A 24,597-nucleotide genomic window follows, 5' to 3' on the forward strand; every position below is an offset into this window, starting at 1 on the left:
TCATTTATATGAATATTTTGTGAATCAGATTACTTATAGGAATATATGTAATTACACAAATACACTGATGTGATTATAGATATCTCATAACATCTGGATGGAACCCAAAGGAAGCACAATTAAGGTGATGATAAGAATATGCAGATAATCAAACAGAAAATAATGTTAATATGGTAGAACTACATTGCATACAAATGTGTTTATGATTTGTATATTTCAGAGAGAGCAATTAATCACATTGTCTCATATTTATCATATTAACAACATTGTCCATATTTCATGAAGTACTACTACTAGTTGTAGAAGTAGTAGCTGTAGTAGTAGTAGTAGTAGTAGAAGAAGTAGTAGTAGTAGTAGTAGTAGTAGTAGTAGTAGTAGTAGTAGTGGTAGAAGTAGTAGTGGTAGTAGTAGTAGTAGTAGTAGTAGTGGTAGTAGTAGTAGTAGTAGTAGGAGCAGTAGTAGCAGTAGTAGTAGTAGTAGTAGTAGTAGTAGTGGTAGTAGTAGTAGTAGTAGGAGCAGTAGTAGCAGTAGTAGTAGTAGTAGTAGTAGTAGTAGTAGTAGTAGTAGTAGTAGTAGTAGTAGGAGCAGTAGTAGCAGTTGTTGTTGTAGCAGTGGTAGTGTCAGAAGTAGAAGTTAAGCTTGCTTTTGGGACACGAGTAGGCCAAATTTATACAAATTCAAGGTTTTAACTACTTGCTCAAAATTCATTCATGTGGCGACAATTTTTTTTAGAAAAGCAAATGAAATCTTCAACTAAGGGGTTCTGAACCATTAAAGTGTTATCAAGGATATAACAAACACTCGAAGAGTCAATAAACCCATTCAAACTCATTGGAGGGTGGGTGGGTGCGCTGGGTGCGTTGGGGTTAGGTTAACCGTGCTAAGATCTTAGTTTCAGCACCATGCCCTTGCTTGTGGATTCGCCAAATTAGTCTACGACCTGAATCCTTCCTCTCATTTAGAGCTGAAACGTAGCCTTGAAGCAAACTCAGCCACCCAACTGTATCAAAACAACAGTGTACCCTACTCAGCCGACACATTCCCAACAATTATACGTTAGCTGAATAAACATGTTTCAACAAGCACATACCATAATTAAGAAGAAAAACATAGGTATACATTACCGAAACGTTCATACGAATTTACCCTCAACGCAGTCAGCGGAAGAAATGGGTTAAACAGACGGATGACCCGGCTTGTTTATTATTGACAGTCGATTACACTCCGACACCCTGATCTACAACTTGAAGTACTTGTTTAAGAGAGCCGGTATATTTAACGTCTGATTTTCATCTACTATGTCCAGTCAGTCGATAATTTGATATACTCACTGAGAGAACCAACATCTATATGTGTCAGATTGTGATCAGAAGGTGTCAGCCATGCGTGCATTTCCCATTACCGCGGCGCACAGTTTGACCATTGAGATGAGAAGATTACACACGTGATCTGGTAAGGTTTAATGTACCTTAAAAAGGGGGTATGATCATACACTGCCTATTGTCCGTTTTCAGTCTAGGTTAAGACCTGTGTTAACTTGAGTAAGTGAGTGAGTTTGGGTTAATGCTGCTTTGAACAGTATTTCAGCTAAATCTCGCCGCCTAAGCTTGACGTTGAAGGACATCCAGTGATGCAGGTATCAGACATACTCTATTTTCGTGAGGATATTGTGCTGACTAACCAAGAATAATGCAGTTTTAGATTAATTTGATGATGTATTGACGTTAGGGATCCAGCGGCCCATTATAATTATATAGGCCAGTATTAAAGCACAGATTTGTTTGTATGTTGTTGTTTAACGCCGCACTCAGCAATATTCCAGCTGTATGACGGCGGTCTGTAAATAATCGAGTCTGGACCAGACAATCCAGAGATTGAAACATGAGCATGGATCCACGCAATTGAGATTGCAACATGAATCAACCAAGTCATCGGGCCTGACCACCCGATCCCGTTAGTCGCCTCTTACGACAAGCTCTTTTTACACAGAGTATCAAGGATTATAGCACGCAACACACTGTATACCGTAGATATTGATTAAATTATACATAATGTCTCAAACGTCAACGCCCGAAAATAACAGTCTTGATTATCTGATGAAACAGATTCCATTGTGCAAGAAAAACAGAATAGATGTGAAACTGATATGACTGGATCACTGACAATCAGTGATGACACCAGGTGCTCGCGAATAAATGGCGTACAATTAATCACAGTATCGACACTTCCTTCAAAAATATTCTTTGGGGCTAGAAATATGAATTAAGTCTTTTCAAAACACCATAGTTTCTGCAAAATAACTTTTGAAATTTTGCGCGGCGTGGAGACGTAGTATTTGGGGAGACTTCTTTATGCCTGGATACATTTAGTAAACTGAGACCCTTTTTTTAAATATTAAGAATGACTATTAACAGTTTCTTTTATATACTTTAAATCAGACAAAGTAAAATATTTAACAACGTGAAACAAATTTACTATGATTTTTTTCAAATCCTCGTCCCCTGTAAGATAGGTGGGAGGAAGATGTTGGTCGAGCCGGGCGGCATATCGGACTGACAACTTATTTCATATGCTCGCTCTTGATATGTTTTATCGGGTCACTTTATATCAATAAAGCATCAACTAATATCGTTACTATTAAACACAGCAGTAGGTTTATTTTTACTGCTCTGGTAGGTCGCATAATGTAAGAAACTGCTGACCCTCTCAAACCGGCTGTTTGATATTGTTAGTGAGATCATTCGTTTGTCGTTCAGAACCAACCCACCTCTCTCGCGTGATTAACGTTATCTAAGATCTGAGTAAATATGATTTCAGTTTTGATCTTTAAAAAATGCCATAAATACACAACCTAGCTTTAAATACGCATGGAAAAAAGCGAGTGGGAACACATGCCTACAGTGTTTGCATTTGGAACGGGGATTTTAAGTTACCTTTTTCTTGAATTTTATAGTTATAACCTTGAATGTGTTTACATTGAAGACGCCGTCTTGTTGATTTTAACGCTGACACCTTATCAGCTTCATGTAAGATGTTGTTTAATAGGTTTAGACCTACTAGTTTATATACCGTATTTCCTCTAACGGTCGCATGGTATGGCTGTATATACATGTAGGGCCTGTAGAAGTCGCAAGGCCTGTAGTAGACATAGGGCCTGTAATAGACGCGGGGTCTGTAGTAGACGACGGGACTGTAGTAGACACAGGACCTGTAATAGACGCAGGGCCTGTAATAGACCGTGTCGCCAATACACGCCGTGTCCAGTCACGCAGCAAATGAAAGTGCCCCATTTAGATATCTCATGATGTTTGTTTGTTGTTTAACGCTGCACTCAGCAATATTGCAGCTACATGACGCCCGTAAATAATGAAGTCTGGGCTAGTCAAGTCCAGCGAGTGATATGATGCACAATGTCGCACGCCGCACGATAACACACAATGAAACAAGTCACCGAGCTTGACCACCCGACCCATTAAGTCGTCCCTACAACCGACACAGGCTGCTAGGGACCTATAACGTTGTACCCCTGAATCCGATTAATCACATAATGAATAGTCCCTAACTAAATGTAATGAATAATAATAATAATCATAATAATAATATAGTTTATTACAGTGTTATGTGTTACAAACTATTACAACATTTAGCACATACTTAAAATACAAACACCAGGCCTCAGAGGGCCGAAATGACACCTTAAGATATTACAAATATTAAAATACAATTAGATATAAAAGGTAATCATGCACATTCTTAATATCTACATATACACATATTCACTAACACAATCACATAATGCATGCATGCATACACATAGTCCAGTCCATAGTACAATAGTCCCTTACTACACATGAAGACATTAAACGCTATGTTTGAAACCATACATCCCTGTGCGTCAAAAGAGGAAATACGGTAATTGTTATTTGAGTATTATGTTTAATCTGAATGTACTCAAAATGACAATGGAAACATATATTGTGAAAAAATAGAGTAATGGGTAAACGTATTGTAAATAATGAAGACGAATAACAATTCCAATAAATCAAAGTCCCGTCAAAGTGTACCTTACCGTTCGTTCACCTGTGTAAAAATCAACACCACTCGACGGCTTATCAGTTTAATTTTTTATGACAGTTGTCAAGGACTTAATGCCTTCATACCACACTAAGTGCAGTATAAGGACTCGTCCCACAAACCGGTCTGGGTAGTCGAGGTAGCCCTTGACACAGTTACATGTTTACCCGCCAATGGAGAAATCTCGTCAACAGTAGTGAGGTGAAATGGGATTAATGTCGCATCCAAGATTATTACACTCATTTTGCGACGTGTGTGTGTGTGTGTGTGTGTGTGTGTGTGTGTGTGTGTGTGTATACGTACTGTTCCGGACTAATGCCGATTTTACAGTGCTAGCCCACTGAGATACCATGCCGCAGTTGAACATGAATACCCCACTCAGACAGTCCTTGTTTTAGCACCTTAAAGCCGAGCGCCAGACAGGGTAACAAGAAATACCATCTTTTACGTCTTTTGGTATGACGCGGCCGGGGATCGAACCCCGGACCTGCCTCTCTCCGGGCGGGCGCTCTACCACTAGACCACGGAGGCGTTCCTCTCCAACAGTAAACAATGGTGTGGTTCATGTAGTGCAAGGAGATCAGTTAATTGTGATAAATGCCATGGTTGTAGTCAGATCAAAGGGACTGTTTATTACAGGGTGAATTACGGAACAACCCTACAAGAGATTGGTATTAAGGGTAGCTCAGTCGTCTACGAGAACGCATTTCGCTGTGCAGAGTTGCGTCCCTTTGTGAGTTGCTATTGAGTGATTGGTAGCCTTTTCGCGAACACCTGGAGTCACTGATTTTCAGTGATCCATTCATATAATTTTCACCGCTATTTTGCCTTTTACGCCCAATGGAGTCTGTTCCAGCAGATAATAGAAACATATTATTCTGTAGCGTCGACGTGTTATATTCAATGAGTAGGACAATGAGAGACCCGGCAGGTGAGTGTGTGAGTGAGTTGTTTAGGAGTTAATGAATGAGTGGGATAGTAAATAAATGGGTGAGTGAGTAGTCGCGCTGAGTGAGTGAGTGAGTGAGTGTGTACCTTGGCAATAGGCTACTTCAATATGAATATGAATGTGCTTCATAAATGTATGGGGGGCACGGGTGGCCCAGTCGTCTAAGGCGCCGCGATTCGCTGTGCAGAGTTGCGTCCCTTGGGCACGCCAGAAACCTATGATTGTGGGTTCGAATCCCGGTTCGCCCCGATTATGTTTCTAGGTTTGTCAGCACCATACCCTTGCTCGTGGGTTTCACCGAAGTGGTAAACGTGGTAAACTTCGGGCTTTCCTCCCACATTAAGCTGACACGCCGTGATATAACTGGAATACTGTTAAAAGCGGCGTTAAACCCAACGCACTCACTCATAAATGTATGCCAGTGGTGTTTCATGTATTACCCTTGTATCGCCTCCGTGGTTTAGTGGTAGAGTGGGCGGTGGTGTAGCTCGTCCCGCCGAAGAGCCGGGTTCGATTCCCCACGTAGGTACAATGTGTGAAGCCCATTTCTGGTGTCCCCCGCCGTGATATATTGCTTAAAGCTGCTTTAAGCCATACTCACTCACTCACTCACTCTAGGTCTAGGTCTGGGTTCATACCAACAGACGTTAAATTGCTCTCCTGTTTTGCGCTCAGCATTAAGGGGCTTAAACAAGGACTGGTCGGCTGGGGTCAGTATATTGTGTCTTAGTGGGGTATTCATGTTAAACTGCGGCATGGTATCTCTGTGGGGTGCACGATAAAATCGGCATTAGCCCGGACCAGTACAAGCAACCACGCACACGCACACGCACACGCACAAGCACACACACACACACACACACACACACACACACACACACACACACGTGCATGCACGTCGCTATGTTGGTGCAATAATCTTGGACGCGACGTTCAGCCTCATTTCACCTCTCCTCACAAGTGCTCTTCGTATGAGATAAGAACAAGTTGTATCAGTCAGGCCTATATACCCGCGATTTAAGGGTAATGGGTTTGTTCTTTTTAAAAACTGGTTTGCAGGTTTAAAATAGCGATTTAGATTCTAGAGAATCCCATGTTTGACGTTTGTGTCAAGCACATGCATCATGAGAAGACATACACAGCACTTGACAAATGCGCTGGCGTGTTGACACATAAACAAAGAGCTTGCAATGTCGACTGTAGGAACAGCAACGCAAGTTTTCTGTGCAAACTCGACGATAAATGCACTTTGCTTTCGTACGCTTAAGCCATGTTTAGATGCATCTATTTACACGTGGGATATGTTTACCTAGTGGGTATATTTGGCCTTCGGGGCATATAAACGCATTCATCCCCGGTGGTAAATTTGCCCTAGCACCGGATGTAGGGCAAATGTGTTTACCCCCGGGTAAATTGCGTATGTGCAAATAAACGTATTTCAACATTTGCCTTACTTAATTCACTGTCTTGCAATGATAGATACAGTAATTAAAGCTATTACTTTCAAATTCAAGATATGAATACTTCGCTATGGGAAATTTCATGGTTATATAGTTGTTGTCAAAGCACAACATGTCATTTCAGATTTATTTTAATCTAATTGCCGAGGTATTGCCTATAATCTCATACAGTTGTCAATTCATCTCTGATCTCTGACTGCAACGTAGTCTGTGGCTCTGTGTATGCAGCACGCCATGGTAGGTAGGGCTGATCTCTGACTGCAACGTAGTCTGTGGTTCTGTGTATGCAGCATGCCAGTCTGGTAGGTAGGGCTGATCTCTGACTGCAACGTAGTCTGTGGCTCTGTGTATGCAGCACGCCATGGTAGGTAGGGCTGATCTCTGACTGCAACGTAGTCTGTGGTTCTGTGTATGCAGCATGCCAGTCTGGTAGGTAGGGCTGATCTCTGACTGCAACGTAGTCTGTGGTTCTGTGTATGCAGCACGCCATGGTAGGTAGGGCTGATCTTTGTTTTCACAAAGGTTGTGTAGTGCGATAAGCTACACCCACAAGGGTTGACACGAAATTGATATCAACGCAACGCCTTTGAGGGAACGCCTCCATCTCCCTTTGAACCGTCCGAATGTGTTCTTATTCGTCATACGGGCACTGCTGAAACGGTAGTTAAGCACGGCTGTTCTGCTGTAAGCTGTCCTCTATTGTTGAATGGTTTCAGAAGCCAGGAGGACAATGTCCTCTATTGCTCCTGTACAGTTTGAAAGTTCCATTTGTCTTTATAACATCAATAACCTCCCTCGAGGCAACCCCACGTGGAAATCTGACCATTTCATTGAACATCCTCTGATATGTGGCTCCGCAGACGTCATGGACGCAGACACTGTTGACCTGGCTATTCCAAACAAGTTACCGTTGGTTCAGTACTTCACTGTATTGACCAAGAAGTTCACAGCTACTGCAACGCGTTGTTCAGAGGTCAAGGCTTCTCTAACGTCTGATGAACGGCGCAAATGTAGCTCCAATTGTAGGCAGATGACTTGAAACAGGGCTTGGGACATCCTGCAATTTTCAAGCCATTGATCTTCATTAAATGTTTTCAAAACAATATCGTTCCCCCAACTTCTGCATCTTTCCTTCATGAAGACCTTCTTATCGAAAAGACGAGCTTATAGCTAAAGCTACGCCTGTGTCAACGTTGCCTTCTCTTTCCCCGAGCACCACGTCCAAACTAACTTGTTTTGTCTCAAATGAGCTAAATTGATTGATATCATAATGAACTGCCCCAAGTATACCAGTGCATATACACACAACCACTTTCTACTACCCTTTGCCCACGCGGGTATATTTATCCTAGTGGGCGGTAAGTGAGTGTATATAAACAGGGTTTAAGTCAAGTTTGTGCACGATCATCGTCGATGTATTAAAATTTATTTCGAAAAGAAACGGAGACGGTTTGTATGAAGCCTTCTGTGTGCACTTCTGAAGTGGGAATGAGTTTTATAAGTGAAACTTCAAGAAGGTCCCTCGCCAGGAAAACAGATTACTTTGGATCTATTAAGAAATACAATGTAATGAGATAAAAACGTAGTGAACATACCAAAACATTCATCTCACATTGAAGTGTTTGGGGCACGTAAAAGTAATAACTAAAGGCGGTGGCTGTATATTAATTATTTATTGTATTCAGATAAACATACTTTGCGAAGCAAGATGCACGCACGTGACGTAAGGTTGATAATAACACCCTCACAAATGTCACCGTCTTTTGCTTTCTACGAAATAGTCTTCATACATCCATGCAATTCTCAAACGCATACTTCAGTTTACGGGCCATGGTACCTATCTCCCATGTTAACAGACTCGCGACATGCAACGCATGCTCATATCAATCAATCACACCCCTGACATTCGCAGCACTGAAGGTTGATTTCAACACATGGTGTGTCAGTTTCATAGTTTCCAATGAACAGCAAATATGCCCAAAGCCCAAGAACCTCAAAATGATAAATTTTGTTATGCACGAGAAATTGTAAATATCAAAGAATTAGCGATGTTGGTTAAATGATGTAAGCAATATGGTTAAAAATATCAAAAGAGTTATGCAATTACCATACGAGCATCGTCATTAAGTGGTTCCGGCCTAGAAACACATGCATATGTTACGTCGATATCTTGTTACGTGAAATACATCAAGGCATCTGCATTAGGCATTTAATGTTCAATAAACTCTCAGAAATAACATCCTTGGAGTTCAAAGACACGCGTCAAAAGGCATGTGGAACCGTATATATGTCAACTGCAGACGTAGCCATTCTGACGTAGTAGAGATTTCTTATGATTATGGAAACGGTTTTGTAGCTTTTATATACGACATGCTGATTGACAGATATGTATTACACCCTCAACATGTACATTTCATCGGCAGAGAAATTAATATCGGTCTTGCTTGGATTGTTATGATGAAAACTATTTGTCAAAAACTGTAATCAAATTTTTGACAAACCTTTTAGTTCTTAACATATACATGTACGAGAAGGTTTTTTCTTTTTGTGTTTCTTTTACAAAATGAAAAAAAGACGCCATGACGGCTGACGGGTGAGTGGTGACATGTGTTTTCTGGATAGATATAGATAGTTTGTGTTACTGAATATGCCTATGTGTTGACTGCCGGAACATATTTCGGTCTGCCTCACGTCCTGGATACAGAGGGTGTTGTGTTCTGGTTTTTCTTTGTTGATTTTTCTAGTTGTCTTGATGGGTATTCCATACTCCAGTCAAAAAATATATATTCGTCGGCTCGTTATTATGAAATACAATCAGTGTACGCATCATGTACATATTCAGATGATGACATTTTAATGCCTTTGGTGTAAAACTAGGGTATGCAATTCAATAATTCACTGCTTTGAAATTTTCAAAGAGATAAAAGATGGCAATATATTGCAATTTTTATAAAAGTTGTATTCTATAAATTATGTCTCGTTTCACGTGCTACCCAACCTATGTTTTTTCCCAGTCACACTTTTTCTTTATTTAAGATAATGCTCTTGTTAACCTCCTCCAGAAATATAGAAGTATGTGTAATACGTTCAATGTTTCCAAAGAACTGTTTTGTGTGATGAATTCATTTGTTGCTTAAATGGGCTGATTTTAACATTTTGATTGAAGAGAAGACATGATAATTATTTGAACATGTTGTGCCAATATGCTTTTCATTACATCAAACTGGTGACTCTAGGCTCTAGACGTGAACTAACAGACCGAGAAACGGATAAGACGGAGCGAGTTTTGCGTGCTTTTCATTGTCATTTTGCCTTTTCCGCGCAATGGAATCTGTTCCGGTGGATAATTGAGCCTGGTTGAACTCTGGCGTTTACGTAATAAATTTAGAAGTACTTCAGACACTATTACTTTCAGCAAATTAGACGCCATATTGCATGATTCGACATAAACAAGAAATTAACTCAGTAGAAAGAAGCTCTTACACCGTGGATATCTTTTTAACCAGCAATGTATGATACCACTGGTGGGGCAGTCGATTTTACTTCGTATTTACCGAACTGTGCCTGCATTTCAGTTCGTAATATCAGAAGTTAACTCTAACAAACTAAAGAAATATTCGCGAGGTGATGGGTACATTCAGGTTTCATCACACCCTAAAGGTAATCATCGAACACTCGGTCCAATCGCTGCTTAATACCAAACGAACATTAACGTGTTAAGGTTTTCTACGCATGCAGATTAACTGTTATTCATAATACCGGTGCGTTGTGTAGAAAGGGCATTTTATGTCACGTGCAACCTTAGGTCTTCCAGCCCTTGTTTATCGATTGATAGCTTCCTTTAACCGTTTCTTGATGTCTATCTGATGCATTGCTGATGTTGTCCTTTCCACGTTGACAGACCCATGCCATGAAGGTCGGTACCGCGTCATTGACGACTACCGCCGCTACATCAACTACGTCACCGATGAGAAGGGGGACAAGCTGTGTGACATCGGACTGGACATAGGCTGGTACAGATTCATGGTCAATGGGTCAAACGCCGTCATGGCCAGCAAGTGTGTACAGGTATGTGACCAGTAACGCGGAAATGACTGAGTGAGAGAATATATTTTTACGCCACTTTTAGTAATATCCCAGGAATATCATGGCGGGGATACTAGAAGTGGTCTTTATACATTATACCCATGTGGGGAATCGAACCCGACCATTCGACGTAATGAGCGAACGCTTTAACCTCTTGGCTACCTACCCACTACACGATGGAACTGAAATACTGAATAAAGTGGCACGAAACCCAACTCCCACACGTATCCTAACATGCCTTCAAGATACTCCTGTGACCAAGCCTACCATGGTATAATTTAGATTAGAAAATGCGTGTCAACCTTAACGCAAGACATAGACATTGAACCTTGTCACACAGTGACGCGGAGTGTATCTGCTGCATCACGGACATCCGACAGCCATAGACACATATAGTCCTGAGGAACTTAGGAATGCGGATATATGTGGGCTTGTGTATGACGGAGAAGCCGCATGGCCCACATTTCAACGTCTGGTAGGATTAAGTGAGAAATGCAGGAGACAGACCCAGCAGTAGGTGTGTATATCGGGGCAGGATATTTGTGACATTATCTCACAATCATACTTTCAGTGGTTACATAAACGAAGCACATTGCAGGGTAAAAATGGAGTGTGCTTTATGAGTAATGTAAGAAGAATGTATCTATGATAAGATAAGTAGGAAATAGTACTGTACGTTCTTTGTCCAAGTGTTCGAGGTCGTGTGTGAGAGAGAGGGGGGTAAAAGAGAGAGAGAGAGAGAAAAAGAGAGAGACAGAGAGGAAGAGAGAGAGGAGGGAAGAGAGAGAGAGAGACAGACAGACAGAGAGTATGTCTTTTGTTATGTCCAGCGGTCTGTAAATAATAGAGTCTGGACCTGACGATTTACATCGAGTACGATGGCATGCAATCAACCAAGCCTGACCACCCGCTCCATTTAGTAACAAGTACTGGTTGCTGGGGATCTATATTCTTACCCAGGATCCCCGGTATTCAATGATGCCTCTGTCTAAAACCTAATTATGTTAGGATAAAAACACTATTTTTACCCTAGGCAATAGAATATATCAATTTTGCGGTGAACCTCTTCAGAGCTGCCAGATCATTTGGGGGTGACACAGGGACATATGTCATGTATTTGGCGGAAGATAGTCTTGGCTCAAAACTGAAAAGCAGTGTTTCATGATCAAAGGCTTCCAGGTTGTCAAAGCAGAAAAAGTCTCTCCCGTTGACGAGTGGTTAACACGCGCTATTTTTCTTGGCTGAAAATAGAACGGTAACTTTCCGTTACCAAATAATGAAATACCTAAGCTTACCTTCTTGCACCGCAGTGGTATATGATCAGGTAAGGAAAACTACCAAAAATGCCCCCCAACGTGGAACAACGCACACATTTTTCAGTCCTTTTGGAATTTGTTCCCGTATATAACCCCTTAACAACATTTGAAACCTGTCGGTAGTTAACAGGAATGTGGTCATTTGAAATGAATCCTAAATGAAAAAGCTAAGAGGTATTGATACAATCTGTAACAGTCTCCATGGATGGCACACGCCACCGACACGTGCTCTGGAAGCGAGGTACGACAAGTTGGACGTTCTGAAATGTGGATAACATGCCAGAGGGTCTCTTTTGCTGTTTCCACAACATACAAGTCTACAACTCACTCCAAGTAGTATCTTAAACTTCATCTTAAAGTTGTGGTAAGGAGGAAATAAGTCAAAGACAGGGGATCGTTAAAATGTTTACAATAAGCAGAGCATAAACACCAGTGTGTTTCCTTCATTCCGAGCGTTAAATAGTGTCGAGCAAAAGAACGTGTACACTTGGATTTTGGGCTAAAAAATACAAATGTTTAAAAATATCAAAACCTTACTGGGCTAAAACGGTCGCCAAACACTGTCCAAAACATAACTTTGATACCCGTATGAAGTACATCACCATCGATTTGACATTTCTTGTTTGTTTCAGTTTTGGCCATCATGAAACATGCATACTTTCATTTGCTCTAGAGTTTAGATACAAAGCAACTTGGCTTTATTTCGAAAGGTTTTCAAACGGTTTGTATGTGGAGTGTGTTTGGTGACCATGTGTGCTCTTCTGTTTAATATGACCAGATTCTGCGTTCGTGACTGCCTTGCTGTTAATATACTGTGAAGCCCTTTTAAACTGTCTGCAAAACTAACTGATCCAAATCAATAACCATAACATGGAGAGGAGGAGGTAAGCTTGGAGTGTATGTTGGTGTCAATGAAATCATTTGGCCTTTTGATACTGAGACTAAGTATCTAGATGGCATGGATACTACCTTCGTATGATGATATGAGCAAGCACTGATTCGGAAATCAAACTGTCATTGGAAAATGATTTGGGACAAACTGTTTGATATTCTGGGGTAGGATGGTTTTACAAACGAATAATTTGTTCCAGATAAGGAAAAAACAGTACCAAAAGAAATGTAGTTGGATGTCCTGAAAAAAATGTGTATGAACAAAATTAAATTGCTTATCCCACTTTTCACAGCAAAAGAAATCATGTTTAGAAAGAGTGGCCTAAAATCATGTCTCTTACAAAAGATACCCTTGCTATGTTATCTAGGGAGACCCGTGGTCAAAGGATGATGTTTGGGCCATCTGGTAACCAGGGAATGGTATGTTTGCAATGTAAGATCAGGTAGCCATGTGGTACTATTTTGACATGGTGAGACCAGATAATCATTGGATCACATATTAGCATCTAGAGATCAGGAGGTCATGAGAGTACATGGTTGGTATTAGATCAGATGACTGAAGGGTATATGATGGCTCTGAAGATCAGATGGCAAAGGGTATGTAACCATCGGTAGATCACTTTGCCATGAGACAGTATGTTGGTATTGGTAGATTAGGTTAACCTGGAATCTGTCGACATTGCAGGTAAACAGACAGTCATGGGACAGTGCAGAGCTATTAATGTAGTACTTAGTCTTTCTCTACCGCCAAGTTACTGTCGTTTTCAGCCAAGCAGTGAAGATTGTGGTTGACTGAAGCCAATTTCCAACGATAAACATCACAGTGCGAAGACATAACCTTACATTTATTACCCCCCTTTTCATTGCAGACAAACAGATGTGGAACACAAGCTCCGATCTGGTTGGATCTCGAAAATGGTTTACCGGAACCCGGTAGACAAGTTTCCGGTCGCGCATGCGCATCATGGTCCACTCCGGGGTCGGATCCAGACTGTTGTTTCTATGCATTCGAGGTTCATGTGCATAATTGTGAAGATTTCTTTTTGTATAGACTTCAATCTTCACTTGGATGTGATATAGCTTATTGTTTAGACTGTAAGTATGATGATAGTCTTCATGGGAATGTAGATCATTTAAGACCGACCATTTGAAAATAAAATATTGAAATAAAAGTTTTACCTCAATTTAGACATCAGAAAACCATAATTCTTCGCTGGACAATCATGATATCCTGACAAAAATGTGTTGTGAAAAATCATTGTTCGGATCCTGCTTTTAGCGAAACAATTTATTTTATAGCAGTGATCGAACATATTTTGTTGCTAACAATCCCAGGCTCCACTAGGATATTAAGTGGTCGGTACCTGGACATATAGTGAGTGAGTTAGGTAAGACGCCGCTTTGAATAGTATTCCAGTTATATCACAGCGTGTCAGCTTCATGTGGGTGGAAAGCCCGAAGACGTATACCGCTTTGGCGAAACCCACAAGCACAGGTATTGTGCTGACAGACCACGAAATATAGTCGGAGCTAACGGGGAATCGAACCCACAGTCATGGGTTCCTGGCGTGAGCAAGAAACGCAACTCTGCATCTTCATCACCATTATGACATAATGAGTGAACAAGTGTTTGATTACTCCCCCTTCCTGGCCAGGCTCCCTCGGTCTTTTGGGTTCTTTTAATCCATTTTATTGATATAAGTTTGATGTATATGCAAAGATATGAACTTAACCAATAATCACGTTTCCGAACCATCAATCCACCAGTAGCATTGAGCAACCCAAGCGTGATTAGTCATCAGTTGGTCAAATTCATATTTAAACTGCCGGACAAAAGAAGCATCCACTTGAAAACTGGATTGGACCAAAATCGTTATCACAACGTTACAAGGCTGAAAACAGTCGCTGACAGGTTTCAAGTACATCACCATCGAATAACCATTTCTTTTTTACGTTTTTTAGCAACCATCAAACATATATGTATTACTTTCTTTTGCGCGGCAGTTCATAATTGATGATGATATTTGGTAAATATTATTGATAGCAAAATGGCAAAGTTCTAACATTAATTTCTCTTTTCAGATCATAAAGTTACGTGTAAAAAAGGAGAAACATACGATTTAAAAAATAAAAAATGTAATGGTAAGTAACCCTGTAAATAAACAAGGACCATCGTCTATGATAAAGCTTTTCTTTTGTCTTTTCATGTTAAACGTGAAGAACATTGTTTCGTCTTCTGTCAATGGCTTCTACTGCAGAACACGTAATTACACACACGCAAATGTCAATCCCATCTATTTCATTTCAGCACCAACACCTATATGTAAAAGTGGGGAGGTTTATGACGAAGATTCCGGAACATGTGTTGGTAAGTAAATTATGTATCTCCATAGATACTTGGTTGTTGTAATAAAACTCATGGCCATATGGCATTAATGATAAACATCGTTACGGTGATGGAGTGAGTGAGTGAGTGAGTATGGTTTTACGCCGCTTTTAGCAATATTCCAGCAATATCACGGCGGGGGACACCAGAAATGGGCTTCACACATTGTACCCATGTCGGGAATCGAACCCGGGTCTTCGGCGTGACGAGCATAAGCTTTAACCACTAGGCTACCCTACCGCCCCCGGTGATGGAGGGGGTTGGGGTATTGTGATTTGATAACCTCAGATTCACCAATCACAATCGAGTAATTTCCAAATTCATGATAGAATTTGCCTTTAACACCTAATGAAATCGGTTGTTCTCCTGCATTGACGCTTTATGCTTATATTTACGGTAAGCAAATCACGCCACTCACGGTCTAGAGCCCTGTGCTTCCGCAACAGATGTACGTGGCTTAGATATACGTCTGTACTTAACTTTATTTATGACGACGTTCAGAGAGAAATGGAAATATAATCATGCACCCACGTTCTGGAGCTAATTATTGTGATAAAACAACACGCCTAATTTGACGTTATTACGTAACGTTATTACGTCAAAATTCATTTAATCCTCTGCAGCACAGTGAACAGGTGATCTTTCCATCTTGCATCAAACACTCCTACTTCGTTATGTTTTCTGTGGATATGCTTGTGGAGGTGAGGCTTCTGCTTCGTCATGTCTGGAAGTGCCAGATATTTTTGCAGATGATTTTAGAATCACTGCATGACTTACACCGAGGTATGACGACATTGCGTAACGTTCTGGCGTTGAAGGGTGTGTGAAATGTTGTGGTTAAAATTAAAACCCGGTGGTCCTGTCAAAAGATGTCAAATTTATGGCAAGCTGGTGAACCTTTTCGTTTTGGTATCAGCAATGTGATGAGTTTAATGGTGCAACGGAAATGATCGTTCGTGGTCAGCTGGGCTCAATCACAAAACCTTCTGTGGAATGTCACGCCTTCTTTTGACAAGGATATACCAATGAACAAATATGGATACATTGAATAATATTAGATTAATTACATAATCATCTTGACTTACAATATATATTGATTTATGATTATTATCTGCATCACTTTATTTTAGCATCTGGAACATTTCTAAGTATTGGACCGCCGTCATGTGGCTGGAATATTGCTGAGTGCGTTGTTAAACAACAAACCAACAAACCAATCTAAGTATTGGTGCGGTGATATTTTGAACACTTAGAACACGAGTGTACATGACTCAATCCCAGAATTAGGAGAAACATATTCGGGAGATGAAATAATAATGTTGCTAATAGCAGGAATATCTAGTCGAAGCGTACACCGTGGTGATTTCAAGATAGAACAGGTCCATATATCATGCTCCTATTATATAAATAGGAGCTAACTAAAACGACCTTATGGGTGTGTTTACAATGCGTAGCCTGGCCATTGGTGTGATATGGAGCCAATGAACCAATCATAGTATCTTCAACAGACAATTACTTTTTAAGCAAATTGTGTGTGTGTGGCGGGTGCTATCGGCAGAGCAGGACATGTTTAACCTTTCGCAAACATATTGTGTCCACGCTGATTTTCAGTAATCCATTCATATGATTTTCACCGCTATTTTGCCATATGCACCTTATGAGAACTGTTTCTGTTGATAATGGAGAATGGGTATACTTTGGCGTTCACTTCTTATATTCATTTGATCATTCGTAGGCTTGGTTGGTTGGTTGGTTTGCTGTTTAACGCCGCACTCAGCAATATTCAGCAATGACGGCGGTCTGTAAATAATCGAGTCTGGACAAGAGAATCCAGTAATTGATATCATGAGCATGGATCCACGCAATGGGGATCGATGACATGCATCAACCAAGTCAGCGAGCCTGACCACCCGATCCCATTAGTCGCCTCTTAAGACAAGCATAGTCGCCTTTTACGTCATGCATGGGTTGCTGAAGACCTGTTCTACCCCGGATCTTCACGAGTCCATTCGTAGGGTGTATGATGAAGCAGGAATACATGTATTGCGGTCTGTGGCAGGAAACAACATTCACTCAGCAGCACATGGTAGCAAATTATTTTCTTTTGGGAACTTCACAGCTTGGTACAATTCGACGCATTTTTCAATGGGAAATGGAGGTCTGTATTTTGACGTATATAAAATTATAGTTGAATACCCCATCTTTAAATTTATTTATTTTATTAACAAACACAGATCGAAGCAGGTATTGATGTTGTTTCCATGAGACATTGATGTCCTGTTCCTCTTCCAGGTCCGCAGCCTGTCCTAGCCCTGCATAACTGTAAACAAGGCCAGGTGTTTGACGAGGTGTTGCAGCAATGTGTTGGTGAGGGAAATATATATATATGAATTAGCGATAATATCCAGGATACGTAATAGAAGCTGATCAAGCTGATAGTGTTAGAGCATATTCTCGGACAGTTGGATATTTGTTTTCAAAGTCAGTGCTGGGATATATGCCTCTTAAAATTGATTTTTCGTGAGTGCGTTGAACAGGCATTATTGTTTCTGAAAAACATCATGCAATGTGCTATTACTTTTATCACTTGTAAACTTATAATAATCGATCATGTTATAATAAGCATCTGTACAGAGTATACCTTAAGGTATTATGTATTTAAATGCATACATATATCATCTTCCCGAGGCAAGAGTGGCCATGAGCCTATGTCAAAACCTAGTGTCTGGAAGCTGGATTTTGATATGCTTGAAGGCTAATGGACACGCTTGCCTCGGAAAGATGGCATATATCAGTACTTACATGTTTTAATGTTTTTCACACTCAGTCATGTAATCTTTGGATAAAAAAATCTTTTTATATTTTTTTGACATACGAATGTGTGCATAGCCTACAATGTACCTATCATCAGTAGGCATTACATACGTTAAAAATGATATCCATTTTTGGTGGTGTCTTGTTCACTAGAAAATGCTGATACTTCTGACTATATTGTAGTAAACTATTCCTGAATGAGACGTCAATACGTTTACGTTTTCTCCAGTGTTAGTGGATGCTCTCGAATACCACCAGCCCATCATCAAGGTCGAGGTCAAGAACAACGTGGCGACCTTGACCTGTCTCCTTGAACTTCCCTACAAAGATCTACCCGGGGTGACGTTCGGCTACCTGTGGTACAAGACCACGCACTATGGCCAGGAACTTATCGTCTCCGGGGGCAAGGCACTCTACAGTCAAACAATCCGACTTGGTCATGAAGCCCGCATAGGGGAAACCGTAGGTTCTTCTCTCTTAAAGGGGGACTAGACTCGGGGCAGATGGCAGTCCTAGCAAATTTGATTCAAGTCACCGTTTTAATTTTAAGTTGTATAATTGTGAATCTAACTGTTACTAATTACAAGGTATTAGTTTCATTTGGGGCCCTCAATAGAAACTCTAGACCAAGACTGACAATAGGATCCATACATTGGCGCATAGTCGCATCTTGAGTTTAAAGTGGGAGGAGGCCGCCTCCGTGGTCTAGTGGATTACGTCAGCCCGGAGAGCGGAAGGTCGGGGTTTCGATCCATGGCCGCGTCAGAGCAATAGACGTTAAAAAGATGGTACTTGTTGTTACCCTGCCTGGAGCTCGGCATTATGGGGCGAAAACAAGGACTGATCGGCTCGGAGTCAGTATTCTTTGTCAGAGTCGGGTATTCAAGTTAAACTGCGGCATGGTATCTCCGTGGACGAGCACTATAACATTGGCATTAGTCCGGACTAGTACAAGCAGACACACACACACACACACACACACACACACACACACACACACACACACACACACACACGTGCATGCGCGTGACTATATAAATCTTGAACGCGACGTTAAACCCCATTTTCACCTCACTTCATCTAAAGTTACAACCCAGTCGGTTGGAGTAAGGTCAGACAAACATGAATCCTCTGAAATGAAAATGTTTGGGTTAAATTATTTTTGATATGTAAGAAGCGCCGAAATGTATAACAGTCACCTATCCATATGCTGTCATATAGACATTTTTATCACCCAACCCCCATCTTATTCGCTGTGAGGGTTCATGGCGCCTGCTCTGTCCCGGAATTCCAAAGGCAAAGGTATATCTTGACCACACATACCAACCTTTGCTTCCTAAAAGCGTTAGGTTTTGGGATGGTGACGGAACCATTGTCCTCCAAGTAATCATAGGCTTAACCATGAGTTCACTACACACCGTGGGCACCCTGGTTGTATAAGTCTCTACACGGACCTGATAACAATTATTTAGGTATGTGGTCTATATTGCTATTGCCTGTCGTAAGAGGCGACGAAATTGGATCGGGTAGTCAGGATCGGTGACTTGGTTGAAAGCGTGTAATTGTACACTGCAGTGTGGTATGTTGCTCATAATATCCACCACTAGTTTCTCCTATCACTATTCGGTTATTTACAAGCCGCTGTGATTTAGTTGGGCTATTGCTGTCTGCGGCGTTCAACAACATCACGCCGTTTACACACTGGAATGGTTATGTTTGCAGGTTATCTGTACTGTGAGTCTGGGCAATGGTGCCAGACGTGGAGACACCAACGTGGAAGTCCAGAGTGAACCCTATTTTCTTGGATTAAAGGTAAACAGTGCTTTGGTTTATTTGTTTCGGCATTTTCAGATCTTAATGATCACCTCGCCTGGTGAATCTAGGGACACCTCAGGCAATGTAAATAAATATACACCTAGGTGAGATGGATGGAGTAATGCGAGACTAACATTAAACCTCTGAAATGAAAATATGTGTTGAAGATTATTTTGGTTACATTGCGGGTTTTTTTTAATATTATACAGTAAACTGACTGTTCCGAAAGCGGTATCGAACCTACATTTTATTAAGAACATGAATTTATGAAACTTATACTGCATATCGATTGGTCCGAAAGCGGCATAGAACCTACCTTAAAACATTTTCTTTTGAACATTATACAGTATACTGACTGGTCCGAAAACGGTATCGAACCTACATTAGAACATGATTTAATGAACATTATATATCATGCTGAGTGGACCGAAAGCGGTATCGAACCTACATCAGAACATGATTTAATGAACATTATATATCATGCTGAGTAGACCGAAAGCGGTATCGAACCTACATTAGAACATGATTTAATGAACATTATATATCATGCTGAGTGGACCGAAAGCGGTATCGAACCTACATTAGAACATAATTGTACTGATGACTGCATCACCGCGAAAGCAAATATTTGTTTCTCTAGCACGACAGGAACACTGACTCTACTTTCAAACGTTGCCCAAGCCTGTGTTGCGTGTAAAGTACTTTAGTGAGTAGGGAAAATGTTTAGTCAGAAAATCCGTCGAACTAACACCAAGACATTCAAAATCGATTTTTAAAATTCGATACGACACACGAACACGTTCTGGTTCGAATGACAAGACTGATAGTACGTTCGGTGTATCTGCTTCCTGACCACTGTCTCTGTTCACTAGCGTCACTGCTGTATATTCCTCAGATCAAGGAGCATGATCACATAGTCCGGGAGGATGGACGGAACTACAACCTGACCATCGTCTCCACGGTGCCCATCGTGTGTTCACCCGACACACCCAAGCACGAGTGCAAGCTCGCCGTCAGTCTTCTCGTCTTTGGACAAGGTACGTCATCCATCTGAATGTTGGGGACGGTGGGGTAGACTAGAGGTTAAAGCGTTTGCTCGTCACGCCGAAGGCCCGGGTTCGATTCCCCACATGGATACTACGTATGTCCCATGTCTGGTGTCCCCCGTCGTGATATTGCAGGAATAGTGTTAAAAGTTGCGTTAAATCTAATTCACTTACTCACCCATCCTATGCTGAGTAAAACTCGAACTACTGTAACTCGAATGTTTAAGACGTGAGCATTTTACAGTTATTTGCCATTCAAATGCATAATAATTATTCTGCTTCATGCAGTATAATGACTGGCAAGGAATGCACAGTATTTCTCGGATAAAAGTGTAGCTTCCCTGTAGTAACATTCGTGTTGAGAAGAATTATAATCGCTATAATTTTTAGGACATATCAATTTCCAACTTTATGTTGAAACATGCACTGTTTCTTAGGAAGGAGTTGTTTACAAAGTATATATAACCCTTAACATGAAATCAAATTATTATGAACATATGGGTTATCTTTTGCATTTATACCGTTGTCTTCTTATGCATGTAGGTGTATAATCGTTACCGTCATAATGGTCTCATAGCGACACTCCGCTTGTCGCGAACTCTAGATAACTTAATATTGTTTCTGGTCTATAAGACTTCGAGGAGTGAGTGAATTTACAGCTATATCACGCAGGCTTCTCTTTATTAATATTTACGAACGGGTGGTGTTTCTTAAAGAACGTCCTTTACAGCTAATTTATTTATGAATATTCATGCTTGCATCACACTTTTGTAATAAAATGTAGACCACTTCAAGACAAGCACGGACAGCCTAATCGCCTAAGGGGCTGCAATTCGTTGTGTAGAGATGCGTCCCTTAGGCGTCCTGGAATCCTATGATTGATGAGATCGAATCCTGAATTTTCCTGATAATGGTTCAAGGTTTGTCAGCACCATATCCAGTGCTTGTAAGGTCCACCAAAGTGGTAAACGTTCAAGACCTGCATAATCTCGGGATTTCCTCCCACATGAAACATTTAACTTAGATATGGTTCAAAGCGACGTAAATCTCAACTCTTTCATTGCTATGACAGTTGGTCTGGAGATCCCCCGACTTCGACTGTCCACGTGCTACTTCGAGTTCATGAGCAAGAACTGCAGCGAGGGAGTGTGTGACCAGCAGGTGATACAGATGCGACTCATCCCAAACCTCCAGGACACGCCCAGTGGGACGGGGGCAACCATTGCTGCTGTGGTCAACGATTTCGGCCAGAACGTTTGGCAGTCCATTTCGCTGGACACTCAGGTATCCAATTTTCACCACAGGGCATCCTTTCTTTCAAGTATTTTATGGAATAAACTATTTATCCAAAACAGTCCCTCCACCGGAATATCGAATGGTTGATCCGTTATCATCATTGTCTGTGTACAACATTACAGCTATATGAGGGCGATCTGTAAATAATAAAATCTGGCCCGATTGACATCATCAGCATCGACCTACACAATTCGGATACGATTATTAGTGAACTTGCATACGTATTTCAGATTAACTCCACGACCCCGTAAAATAATAATAGATTATTTAATCTCTATAAGAAATACATAACGATATGAAATTGAATAAAATTCATCTCGTCGAATTGTAGCATTATACCGTACTTCATGTACTAATTACGTGAAGCGAGCATCAACGTTAAGTTTCATTCCTTTGTATCCGTATGAACTTATTATGTCATAACATTTAATTAGCGACCTTTTCTTTACTCTTGCAAATACGGAGAGGAAATGTAAACTTCAACAGGGTGTATACCAACAGTTAATGGAAACAATGACAGAACATATAGGCTTTGTGTCCACCTCTTCAAGTACCACATCCGTTGTGTTTCTGACGTTAATCTGGCTGGCATGTACATTTTTTTTCCCACAGGTTAGGATCGAGGACGTCCCATTCGCCGAATGCTTCATCTTCAACGACCCTCACATCATGACGTTTGATGGAAAGTATGTGATCTTTGCTTGAAATTTTGTTTGGTACCAATATGAGTTAAACATGTCAGATCAGATCTCCAAGTTCTAAAATCTAAGATGCCGTGGGGTAGCCTAGTTGTTAACGCGTTTGTCGTCACGCCGAAGATCGGTGTCCGAATCCCCTCATAGGTACAATGTGTGAAGCTCATATCTTATGTCCCCTGCCGTGATATTGCTGGAATACTGCTAAAAGCGGCGTAAAACCATACTCACTTACTCACTGCAATCTGAAATGTGTTTGATTTGCACGTCTACGATCTGCTTAGCACAACTATTTTACATGTAGATATATCTGTTTAAAAAACATCGTAAAAACAAAGAATCAGAATCAGAAAAAACGCAAAAATCAGCACATACTATGAAAATCTGCTCTTGTCCTTTTGGCAACATTTTTAGAATTAAACAGACAAATTTATATTTAAAAAAACAATGTCAAGACGTTAACGGCTAAATAACAACCTCTTACACTTCTAAAATCATACCTACTTGGAGGCGGTCATGAAAAGATAACTCAAATGTTTGGACGTTGACCTTGACATTTGTATTATCAAAATGTAATGAATTCGTTAACTTGGTGTATATAGCTACGTTAATTGGCATGTTTCGTCTAGTTTATATAATAATAACGTTATAGGTGTTAATATATGAATTTGCTTCAGGTACTACAACTTATACCAGAGGGGAACATACGTCTTCTATTCAAATACTGAGAAGGAGTCAAAGGTAAAACCACACATTATCTATTTTGCGTGATAACACTTAGTTTTTAAAGCTCAACGCGTTCACCATGTCCTCGCCACCTGAGACGAAGTGTATAAATATAACTGTAGAATTGTAATTATATAACGTTCAAAAGGAAAATTTTATATATCGAGGAAAATTAAATGAATGGATCACAGAAACAGCAGGTGTTCGCGAAAAGGATAATCATCTCATGTCTTACTGGTAGCGTCCACCAAACACACACTTGTGTAATACAATCTTTATGTCATGCTATCCACGAGTACATTTACTTTGAGTGTCCCAGGTGTAACGCCGGAGAGCGGAAGGTCCGGGGTTCGATTCCCGACCGCGTCATACCAAAAGACGTTAAAAGATGGTACTTGTTGTTACCCTGTCTGGCGCTCGGGATTAAGGGGCTAAAACAAGGACTGGTCGGCTCGGAGTCAGTATACTGTGTCTGAGTGGGGTAATCATGTTAAACTGCGGCATGGTAGCTCAGTGAGCTAGCACTATAAATCGGCATCAGTCCGGACTAGTACAAGCAGCCACACTAACACACACATGTACATGCACGTCGCTATATAAGTGCAATAATCTTGGACGCGACGTTAAACCCCATCACCTCACCTCACCTCACCTCACCCAGGTGTAACGCTCTTGCTCAGAAAAATATCTAAAATTTGTTCCGTAAAACCTGTACAACAAACACACTCACGCACACATACACACAAACAAACAAACACACACACACGCACACACGCACGTACGCTAGCACACACACACACACACACACACACACACACACATATTTATGTTACACAATCTCTATACACCTGTCATTTTGTCCCCTGTACATCTACCTCTCCGTGTCACAGGTGTAACGCTCTTGCTATTCGTTCCGTAAAACCAGTGCAACACACACACACTCACGCACACATACACATAAACAAACAAACAAACACGCACGCACGCACGCACGCACGCACGCGCACACACATATTTATGTTACACAATCTCTATACACCTGT

The 24,597-nt window shown here is 40.9% G+C and overlaps 1 protein-coding gene across 4 annotated transcripts in view; it reads left to right on the forward strand.

Annotated features, from left to right (window-relative positions):
- The window catches only part of LOC124134712 (von Willebrand factor D and EGF domain-containing protein-like), a 116,534-nt gene that overhangs the window by 63,308 nt on the left and 28,629 nt on the right, over positions 1-24,597 (forward strand). For all 4 annotated transcript variants that reach the window (XM_046499751.2, XM_046499752.2, XM_046499753.2 and 1 more), the window contains exons 2-12: positions 10,385-10,551; positions 13,646-13,871; positions 14,859-14,918; positions 15,085-15,144; positions 17,455-17,529; positions 18,206-18,438; positions 19,699-19,788; positions 20,687-20,828; positions 21,910-22,121; positions 22,746-22,819; positions 23,506-23,569. In XM_046499751.2, coding sequence (XP_046355707.2) covers positions 10,385-10,551; positions 13,646-13,871; positions 14,859-14,918; positions 15,085-15,144; positions 17,455-17,529; positions 18,206-18,438; positions 19,699-19,788; positions 20,687-20,828; positions 21,910-22,121; positions 22,746-22,819; positions 23,506-23,569 — 1,403 coding nt within the window. The remainder of the gene's footprint in view (positions 1-10,384; positions 10,552-13,645; positions 13,872-14,858; positions 14,919-15,084; positions 15,145-17,454; positions 17,530-18,205; positions 18,439-19,698; positions 19,789-20,686; positions 20,829-21,909; positions 22,122-22,745; positions 22,820-23,505; positions 23,570-24,597) is intronic.

This window comes from Haliotis rufescens, unplaced genomic scaffold (assembly GCF_023055435.1).
Source record: "Haliotis rufescens isolate VD_foot unplaced genomic scaffold, xgHalRufe1.0.p SCAF_4, whole genome shotgun sequence".
NCBI lineage: Eukaryota > Metazoa > Mollusca > Gastropoda > Lepetellida > Haliotidae > Haliotis > Haliotis rufescens.